This window comes from Lactuca sativa, chromosome 2 (genome assembly GCF_002870075.4).
Source record: "Lactuca sativa cultivar Salinas chromosome 2, Lsat_Salinas_v11, whole genome shotgun sequence".
NCBI classification, from domain to species: Eukaryota; Viridiplantae; Streptophyta; class Magnoliopsida; order Asterales; family Asteraceae; genus Lactuca; species Lactuca sativa.
Genome location: NC_056624.2, coordinates 226,278,777 through 226,289,632, shown reverse-complemented (window position 1 = coordinate 226,289,632; position 10,856 = coordinate 226,278,777). Strand labels below are relative to the sequence as shown.

General features: G+C 35.9%; 2 protein-coding genes across 3 annotated transcripts; one reads left to right on the top strand and one right to left on the bottom strand.

Annotated features, from left to right (window-relative positions):
- Positions 1-6,258: 6,258 nt before the first annotated feature.
- On the top strand, positions 6,259-7,694 carry LOC111889946 (uncharacterized). The gene is made up of 4 exons (XM_023886093.3): positions 6,259-6,710; positions 6,881-6,998; positions 7,078-7,171; positions 7,301-7,694. Exons 1-4 carry the CDS (start codon positions 6,310-6,312, stop codon positions 7,585-7,587), a joined length of 900 nt encoding a protein of 299 aa, XP_023741861.1. The 5' UTR covers positions 6,259-6,309; the 3' UTR covers positions 7,588-7,694.
- On the bottom strand, positions 7,222-9,998 carry LOC111889944 (uncharacterized). Of its 2 annotated transcripts, none has more exons than XM_042899619.2 (10): positions 9,715-9,897; positions 9,550-9,608; positions 9,418-9,463; positions 9,067-9,106; positions 8,759-8,979; positions 8,626-8,686; positions 8,459-8,541; positions 8,139-8,372; positions 7,878-8,048; positions 7,222-7,596 (listed from the first exon to the last, which is right to left on the bottom strand). In XM_042899619.2, exons 1-9 carry the CDS (start codon positions 9,757-9,759, stop codon positions 7,899-7,901), a joined length of 939 nt encoding a protein of 312 aa, XP_042755553.1. In that variant the 5' UTR covers positions 9,760-9,897; the 3' UTR covers positions 7,222-7,596; positions 7,878-7,898. The 2 variants fall into 2 exon arrangements, with proteins under 2 accessions (XP_042755553.1, XP_023741860.1); XM_023886092.3 differs by lacking the exon at positions 7,222-7,596 and adding an exon at positions 9,906-9,998 and having other exon boundaries at positions 7,601-8,048; positions 9,715-9,814.
- Between the last annotated feature and the right edge of the window lie 858 nt (positions 9,999-10,856).

Below are 10,856 nucleotides of genomic sequence, written 5' to 3'. Positions count from 1 at the left end.
GATAAGGATCTTGAGAGATCGGAGTAAAAGACTAATTGGACTTAGTCAGAGTACCTACTTGGATAAGGTGCTGAAGAGATTCAGCATGCAGGATTCCAAGAAAGGAGAGTTACCCATCCAGAGTAACACCAGATTGAGTAAGACACAAAGCCCTAGCACTGAGGCTGAGATAGCAGAAATGAGTCGAACACCTTACGCTTTGGCTGTAGGATCGATCATGTATGCTATGACGTGTACTCGACCCGATGTAGCTTTTGCCTTGAGCATGGTTAGCAGGTATCAGGCGAACCCTGTCAAGGCACACTGGACTGCGGTAAAGAATATCCTCAAGTACCTACGGAGGACTAAGGACTGGGTTCTTACCCTCGGTGGGAGTGATGACTTGAGAGTTGTAGGGTATAGTGATGCTAGCTTCCAGATTGATAGGGATAATTTCCGCTCTCAGTCGGGCTGGGTCTTTACCCTAAACGGAGGAGCAATTTCTTGGAAGAGTTCCAAGCAAGAGACAGTGGCAGATTCTACTTGTGAATCAGAGTATATTGCAGCTAGCGAAGCAGCAAAGGAGGCTATATGGCTGAAGAACTTCATTGGAGACCTTGGAGTTGTACCAGCTATTAAAGAGCCAATGGAAATTTTCTGTGATAGTGAAAGTGCTGTTGCCTTAGCCAAGGAACCAAGGGATCATGGGAGATCCAGACACATCGACAGAAAATACCATTTCATTAGACATCGGATCGAAGAAGGACACCTCGTGGCAAAGAGGGTATCATCAGATGAGAATCCGGCAGATCCCCTCACAAAGGGACTGACTCGGGTTAAGCATCTCCAGCATGCTCGGAGCATAGGGCTGAAGGATGATATTAGATTTAGTAGTTAGATAATCTCGAAATTTGTAAAGTGTAATTGACATTTGATGATGAATAAAAAGTATTTTATTTATGAGTAAAGTGTTACTATCTCTTGTCGATCGTTTACTATATTTCTTTTGCATGTTTTTTGGTATAACATATTATTCAAACCTCCACAGTCGGTCATATGTTGGAAGTAGATATGAATCAAGACTGTCATGTTTGGTTGTAGAGGTCTTGGACAAGGCTACAACAATCATGAGTGCTCATAAGTTCTGAGCATTGGACTCAACCCACGCTCACTGGAATCACTTCATGGAATTCTATCTCGAGTGATCGTGAGACGGTAATATCATATAAGTCTTCAAACCTAGAGATATGATTTGTTACTTACAAATTGGTTATGCATTGACTGTACGAAACCGCATTGGTAACTCGATGTTATAAAACGTACTTTTGTGTGTAATTCAATGAGTGGTAGAACAAACATATGAGTCGAAGTTTATCTGTTCCTTCTTGGATTAAAAGCTGATATCTGGGCCCCTCGATGATTTTGTTTTGACCCATGTACCGGGCCCGGTCAGAACTAAGTTGATGTGTTCAATTAAGTTCTATGTCAAACAAATCGGAAATCGGGAAACAAATGCTGGACAATAAGCAAGATAATGTTCCATGTATTTGTCCGGCTGATATCTAGAACAGAGGATTATATGATCACTTATCTTAAATGGCGTACCATCATCTTCTCAGTTCCGAGAGACCTTGAAAGAGCTACGATTGCCGATCGGTTCCTGAAGTACTAGAGATATAGTTATTAGACTTATCCAAGTGGGAGACTGTTGGATAAGGTGTCTAAGTCCATAACTATTTCGGGCTTGTACTTGACCCGACCCGGCATGGTCCATTTGGGTTGCATGGCACCATGCAATTGGATAGACTAAATGAGAGAAATAACACTTGGAGATTATTAATATATTATAAGTTCTAATATATTAATAATATTATTTGATTAGTTGATCAAAGAATTAATTTGGAATTAATTAAGTGATCAAAGGATAACTAATTAAATATATGGGTTGATTATGTAAATCATCTATATCTTATATAGTGGGCTAAGAGGCTCCATGGATTATCAAGTTGGGTTCTACCCATAGGATGCTCCATGGATGCTCCATGGGAGTTACAAACCCATGGGTCATGGAAATGAAGAGTCATGACACATTAGGGTTTACATGGTGTAACCCTAGATGTGTCAACACTATATAAGAGACCCATTCTCCACAAAATTGGCTACACAAGTTGAACACTAAGAAACTAGAGGGCTTGGCCGATTTTGAGAAGTGTGTATTATCTCAAGAGTTTTTTCCAAGAGCATTTGGTGTTGTGTGAAGCATTTGAGGCATCACACTTGGGGTGCTAGGCTCACAAGGTTTCAAGGAACACAAGCAACAACAAGGTAAGTTATTCTATCTATGATTGAAGTTAAAATTGTTCCCCATGTATGCTAGATAGGAATATAACCTTGGAATTCAACTTTGCATGATAATTAGACAAACATAGATCCAAGGTTATTAGGGTTGCATGTACACTTAGGAAGTGTTAGAATGCTCAAAACCCATCAGTTATTACAATATAACAACAAGAGGTATGTATTTCATCTTTCCTTGTGGATTTTGAAATTCCTAGAAGCATATTAGGGTTTCTATATGTGTTCATAATGTTGTGTATCTAATAGTGAAAACATAGATCCAATTCTAGGGTTGCATGCACACATAGGATTGTTTGTACAAAACCTATCACTTATGTATATGGACTTTTGGATAACGGATTTGAAATTGGGCGTTGGCCCAATTAGAGAAAAGGCAAAATGGACTATGTGGACCCTTAGTCAAGATTGGTATCCCATGTGTTGAGTTAGTATTCGTTATTTTGGATAGTTCAGGATTTTCGGTGAGACAGCGGTCGGGGACTTTCAGTCCAGTTCAACACTACTTGCGAGGTGGGTTGTCTTCACTATACTAACAGGGTCGAAGGCACCAATGCAGGCCCTTCTTTTTGGATTTTTATCCGAGTTTATTGCATGATGATATGCTTAGTGACATGTTAGGTCGGTATCTTGGTATATAGGATGATACTATGTTAATGATCTGTTTGGTCGGTATCCTGGTATATAGGATGATGTTATGATTAGTGATATGTTAGATCAATTTGACTGTTTGTATATGCTAGCATTTGAGATTATGTGTTGATTATGTGATTGGGGATAGGTTGAGTTGGAATTGCTTTGTGCTGAATGCCAACAAACCTAGGGCAGACCGGATAGACTGCATACCCGGTAAGGGCGTACTAGTTAAACCGAAGGCCCGACGAGCGATCCGGATAGGCTGAAGGCCCGCGAGGTGGTCCAGACGTGTCGATGGCTTAAAATGCGGTCCAGATAAGCTGATGGCCCTGCGAGGCGGTCCAGTCAGGCTGATGGCTCAGTATGCATGCTGTTTATTTGTTATAATATGGTTATGTTATATAACATTGGTGTTTTGGGGGAACTCACTAAGTTTCAGACTTACAATTTTGGATTTTGTTTCAGGTACTTCGGATGATCGCGAGAAGGCGAATGTGTGATCGTGCACCTCCTCATATTTTATGATTTTTGATTTATGGGATACTCTGATATGAAACTATTTTGAAAACACTTTGTAATAAATAATGATTTTTGAATAGTTGAAAAGTTTTAAATTGGCTTGAATTTTATGGATGTTACAATCACATTATGTTTTTCCTTAATAATTGTTCATAACTTGTTCCATGAGTGTTTCTGCAAACTCAATCTTTTTCTACCTATATTGTTTACTTCTTCAATTCATGTTTCGAATAAACATTTTATTTGTTCGTTGGTCCATGTATGTTTATCTCTCATTCATAATAACAAAAAAATATAACCTTATAAGATTTTTCCAACAATCAGCATAAATATGAAGAAATTAGAACACAATAATAACATTTCAACACACAAATATGATATCCTTCAGCACACAAATATGAGCATTTTAGCACGCAAATAAAGCAATCCAAGAATGATTAAACAATAATATCATTTCAAGACACAAATATGAGCATTTCAGCAAACATTATAGGATATTAGTATAACAACAACATCAACAAACATTTAAGCAAATAAGAAAAATCCATGAAAGGTGAAGCAAATCAGAAAATCGATCAGAAGTGGACAATCATTTAACAAGAAATCAGCATACCAGAATATCGATTTTAGCATACTAGAAAATGGATTTTAGTTTAACAAATCGATTTCAGTTCAGAAAATTGATTTCAGTTTGCTGATGATCATACCCGTCGATGATATTCTGAAGCTTTGCAGTATGCGCCGACAAGAAACGATCCATGCGTGGTGCGCCGACGAATGGGTTGAGGCTGATGATTAGTGGAAAAGGAAGAGGATGGAGAAGGAGTGGCGCCTGTGTTTTTTTATTATGATATTTTTTTATTAGGGTTGAGAAGAGTTTTGAAGTGGTTGATTCAATGTTGTACCAAGAAGCACACAAGTAGAGGTTTTTATTTAGAAGACTTTTAAAAAGTGTTGCATGGCACAACAAAAAGTGGTCAAAATTGGGTTTTTACAAAAAAAATGTAGAATTAGATTAAATGAAGTTAATCATATATGCTTCCATAGTTGGAAACTTAAATATACATAAGTTCATACTTATCTCACCATCATTTAAGTTGCTAGAATATCAGGTTGTTATCAATCAAATCATTGTCTAGATCACTAAAAGCAACCAAGAAAGTTTTGTGATATTTACAATGGACTAATAATTAAAAACTTGTTTAAAATAGTGACAACTATGAGGTGAAGTGATTTTTGACTACGACTTTGCAAAATGTAAATATGACAAGTCATTACTGAGATACATCTTTATGTTATCAATCAGCCAATATCATTGAAGATTCATAAGTAAAAGATGACAACTACATCAACTATGATGGTTAAGTATGTTGTCAAATATAATGCAACTTATCATTGAATGTTGTTGAGAAATTTAATCACAAGATTAAAGATAGTAAACCACATTTCAATGTGCTAAAAGAAAATTTGTTGTTATAACTTTGCATTTATAAGCTTTTCCACTAGCAATATTAGAGTATGACTTTACATCGATACAAAAAATACTTATTTGTATGATTGAGATTGAAGGACAATGATAATCGTATTAAGCATATCATCACTAGTAATATGCAAGCGTATCTAACGATGAAAGTTATAACAACCAAAATATTTTAACATGTTTTCAATATGAGTTTAAGAATGGACATATTATGAATACGACTTAACTTTAATGTTGAAGATTCAACAATAAAAACAATGATAGTTGCCTTTTTTTTTCTTTTTTTTTTTTGTTCAAAAACTCTATTTTCTTCTTCATCTACAACGTTGGCCATAACAGTTTGCCAGAATCTATATTCTTTTATTTCCTTTTAAAATTAATAATAACACATAAATTTTCAACTAAAAAAATTGAACATAACCGTAGCATCCGAATATCAGATATTTCTATTTCTAGCCTTAACCTATTTTAGTTTGTGCATTTGGTCCCATTTAGAGAGTTTTGCATCTCATCCCATACATTTGGCGTACATGTGGGTACGTGCATCATACTCATGTGATCAAATCGCGGAGGGCATGCTAGTATGTTAGGCGTACGTATGGTACGTCAAGCTACTAGTTCAACATCAAAACCCTAATTTTAAGGGTTTGCTTCCCTATTTAAGTCACCTTATGCCTCCCTTGGACATTCCTTATCAGCCACCTTCCCTCAAAAACCCTAATCTCAAGTTTATGCCTCGTTTGTGAGAGTTTGGAGTTTATTAGTGACTTTTGGTGTTTTTTGGTTGAAGATCGGTCTTTAAAAAAGTTCTAAATGGCGGTCTTTAACAAAGTTAAGATCGGTCTTTAACAAAGTTCTAAATGGCTGAGCCGTGATGTGATGACAATGTTAAACTTCAAACTTTACAAGGCATGACGAGTCATTACGTTTTCCAAAACATGACGAGTCTAAAAAAAACTCGCGATATAATATGTATTGGCTTGCTTTAACTCGTCTTGATATGTGTCATAACTAAGAGGCTAACATAGCCACCATATATGTAGCCACACCATGGCTTGACGCATGTCATGGTGCGCTTTTGAGAACCCATGGTCTTTGGGTCAAAGTCCTTTGAGACTAGCCGAATTTCGCTTCCAAATTCCGAAGTAGGAATGGTGATCCATTTGAGCATAAAGTATCCAGGGGCTGCATAGTTAAATACTACAAGTTTCAGGGACTTACTACAAAATTTCAACAAAACTTTAACTTCCTGGCAAAAACCAAAAGACATAAATACTTCCCCAATGAATCTATTCGACCACCCTTGAAAAACCAAAAAAGTAGGAAGAGATAAGTACTATATGTGGAGGTCATTCGGGCAGGGAGCTGGCGGACCAATGGGCGGAGGTGGCGGCGGCGGCGGCGGAGGGATAATGAAGACGTTTCACAAAGCCGTTTCGGCCGGCACCGGTGGCCGTGGCTCATCCCAAGAATCCTTTTCTCGCTGCGCCACCACTCATTATAGCAGCAACACCACTACCTCTCCCACATCAAGACCCAGTTATAAACCTTCCTCATCTGATTATAATTCCAATACCTATTCTTCTTCCTCCGTGAACCAGCTTAACAGGAACAGGGCCAACTCAATATCTCCGACGACCGGTGAGGAATATGATGGTGTAAATGGATTTTATGATGATTATGTTTTTTGTACTGTTCCATCCATGGATGAAGTTCATGATGCGGTCTCTTCTCTTCAACAGTAAGTATTCGATATATATATATATATATATATATATATATATATATATATATATATATATATATATATATATATATATATATATATATATATATATATATCAAATTATAAATTATCGGTAAATAATCAGTGTGAATTTAATTAGCTTGTAATCTATGAAACTTTATTAGGGTTATTGATCCTCCGGAGTTGGACTGGATTGAGCCCTCAAGAAGTATGCTACAGTCTCCTGGTTATGAAAGTGTTTATGATGCTTTCCATTTACTACAAACCGAGCCTTCTGTTAAGGTACTTACTTGGATTTAAGATTGATTTACAATAATATTCTAATTTTATGTTATAAAATTATATGTTGCTTATCGTTCAGAGAATGGTGATTTCGTTGGCATCTGATAATTCCGTTTGGGACGCTGTTATGAACAATGAGGTGGTTCGTGAGCTTAGAGATTCAGTCTATGAAGGTTAATTTGTATTGAACTTATAAGTAGATAATTATTTTACCCATGAAAAATAATGATGAATAACAAAACTGAAATATTATATACACATATATAATGACATTTAAATAGTTAATCTGGAAAATTTTGCAGCCAACAAGAGTATTATTCCAGGGGAGATTGAAGGTTGTGATGACTCATTTCCAGTTTCTGGTATTCTAAATTGGATCTTTATCAACATCAAGGCAAAAGCCATGGAAATATTTGAGAAAATCACAGAGATGATGAACAGCTTGTTCCAGTCTCCAAGAAATGACAGGAAGAAGGCCACAGATGAAGATGCAGCCATGGAAGAATCCTTTGAGAAAAAACTAACAAGTTCTTTCTTGCTTTCAGTTATGGTACTTCTGATTGTAGTTGTGAGCAGAGCCAACAAGTGATAGGATTGCCTGATAGAGTAACCATGTTTGTATGAATAAACTGATAGTACTACATAACACTTTTACCCTTTCATTTCAACATTTTTATAACAATAACCATTAAATCAGTTTGTCCAGATTAAGTCACAAACCAACAACCATGTATAGTTGTCCCATTAAGCCCTTGAATCTTGATCAGTTAAGCTATATAACTCCTTTTTCACTCTACTATGAAGGATGAGCTTCCTACGTTTCTTAGGCAGGTTCTAATTGTTAGAGATATACACTGGCACACGAGTTGACAAATTTACCATAATGCCCTTGTGTAGCATTTACTGCTTGGCAATGTTGTCCAAGATGGAATCCAAATCAGGAACTATAACGGCTTGTTTATCAACTTGTCCAACCACACAACAATCCTTGCTTCTAACATTCATCAATGCAACATCTTGAGCACATTCATCAAGTACACCAGATGAAACCTATAGAAAATAGCAAATTATTATTATTATTATGTTGGAATATAGTTAAATACAGAGGGAATAGTTAGTTAATTGGGACACTCAACTTACATCGAAGATGATGTCACCAAGCTTGAGCTTGATTGCTCCACTTTTGTAAACCAGCATTTTTCCTATGTGTCCATTTGGCAACTCATTTAAACCTCCATAAACAAATTTGTTTGAAGCATCTTCTTTCTCTTTGCCCTTTGTGCTAATTGGAACTCGTTTTGATTGCTTGTTATCTAAGGGGAGTTTTTGAGGGAACTTGAACAGGATCATCTTTTTTTCATCGTCATTTTTCTCCTGACCATAAACAAATGTTCAAATTGGTGAAAATGTAACAAGAAAATCAAAATCTTGTTAATAAACAACAAGATGGCCCAACCCACCAACAGTCCAAGTTCAGAGGCGGAGTTGATTTTGTTTTCATCATATTGCTTTTCTTCTCCAAATTCTTGTTCATTAAGAATCTCTACAAAATAAATAAATAACAAAAGTTAGCTAATATTATATATATATTATTAAAAAAAAGAATATATATTTTTTAAAACCGTACCTGGATCTCCAGAGCCAAGGGGTCTCCAAGGAAGAGTGATAGGATAGTATGAATGGGGATCCTGCGATTCACACTAATAATTATATAACTTAACATTTAAGACGGGGTAATAACAGAGGTATGTCTCACTCACCCATCGTTCTCTATACTTCTTTTTGGTCTTGCTTGAGGATTTAAATTTATCATCTATCAACATATCATCAACATCTCCATCTTGTTTACCAATTGTGCTGTTTTTATGAACATTATCTCTAAAATCCGAGCTGATTTTACTGCTCCCGTCTATCGTTCTCAATGGGGTTGTTGATGATGATGATGATCCAGCTCCATGTGATGTTGTAACATTGCCTGAAGCTTCAATCCGAGACTCAACAAGTCAAGACAAGAAACAAAAAAAATCATGAATCGATTTATGTTAAAAAATGATTTAATAATAATTACAATTTTTTTCGAGTTTAGGCTTTCGTGTGCCATGGCGTTCCTGTAAGATACAAAGATAACAACAAATGAGTCTTACTGAATATATATATTTTGTATTCGAATTTAATATTTGAACTTAATATATTTCAACTAGACTAGATAGTATTAAAAAAATTACAAATGTTCCTAATGGATTACTCAAACTTAAAGAATTTAAAATCTCTACAACATTGAAAGGAAAGTGAAAATCGAATAGTTAACCATTTAAAAAAATGCGAGTGGCTCATATGAAGATATTTGCGTGCGTTTTAAAGAAAGAATATGATGACTTGTAAATTAAAAGCGAGAGAGAGAGAGAGAGGGGGGGATTACATGGAGTTTGCGGAGTAATTCTGGATCGGCTTCAACATCATCGTCACTACCATCGCCACATAAATGTTTAAAATTACTACGACGACTTTTAAGAAGTAAAAGAGAATCCAAAATTGTAGACAGAAAACATACTTTTTAGGCAAAAGGCGACCGCTTTTCCTGCGAGACGGTGCTTTGGGGGTGAATTTCGGCTGTAATATGAAATATAAGTTAGATTCCGGTCGTCGTTCTTTTAGCTTTGAAACTTTTGATTCAGATCTGCGATTAGAACTATAAGAAATGATATGAAGTTGAGACCTTCTTGGGAGCTGAGGATGGTGGTACTGGGGGGTCTATGTCCATGGGTGCTGCTTAGCAGAGATCGACACCGGAGGTGAGATATTTGCCGGAGATCTGCCTGAAAAACAACGACGACGACGACGTAGAATCTAGGGTTAGGGTTTGACAGACAAAAAAATAACCTAAAAATGATGCAAAGAGTTTCGAACCTGGGTAAAACGGAGAACGCAAATGAGACTCTTCCATTAGGCTAGCCGAAGAGTTTTGTAGAACTTTAGAAACATAAATATTTAAAGGGAAGTCAATTGCCAATAAGAATAATCAATCAGTGTGTAAATTGTAAAACTAGTATCATATTTTATTTCTGATCAATATTATATTATATAATTTCATTTTTAATCATAATCATACTTTAAGAAGTTCACTGAATTTTTCTAAAAAAACAAGAAAAACGTTTCAACATTTAATCAAACTACCATTCATTTGAAATTGTTCCAACCGCCACTATCGTCAACAAACTTAAATCCCAATGTTTTTGAGCTTCAAATCAGAACTACCTAACTTGATAAACCTCTCTTCCTCAAGGAGGTGGTCTCAAGGATTGTGGTAGAATTTTGAGAGAAAGCAATAACAACGAAAATAGGCAGAAGATGATAATAATTTGGAGCAGATAGAAGAAAAAAAGAAGATGATGGTAAACATAAGAGACGAAAGAGATGGATTGAAGGATAATGTGGGTGCCTTGAAGCAAGTCCGACTCAAAACCAGGCGATATTGGAGTTGCAACAAACCAGGAAGCCGCAACTTCAAATTGTAATGTTAATAAGTTACATGGACAACATTATATATAATAAAACAAGAAAATAATAAAAATGGGTCAAAATTTGTGAAGAAACAAGGGACCTATTTTTCAGTTTTAACAAAAATGATTACCAATTTTATAATAGACTGCTATGAAATCCTTCACTACGTTACTAAGACCAAATCCAACCGGCCACTAAAATAGTGGAATGGTGTTAAACTTTGTTTCAATCAGCCGTTAAATTGACCTCTATTTTTGTGGAAAAAATCTGGCTCAATTATAGAGGTGCTTCTCATCCAACATCAAATATGTTAATATAATATTCAATGTAGTGGCTTTAAATTGAATTATAATAATA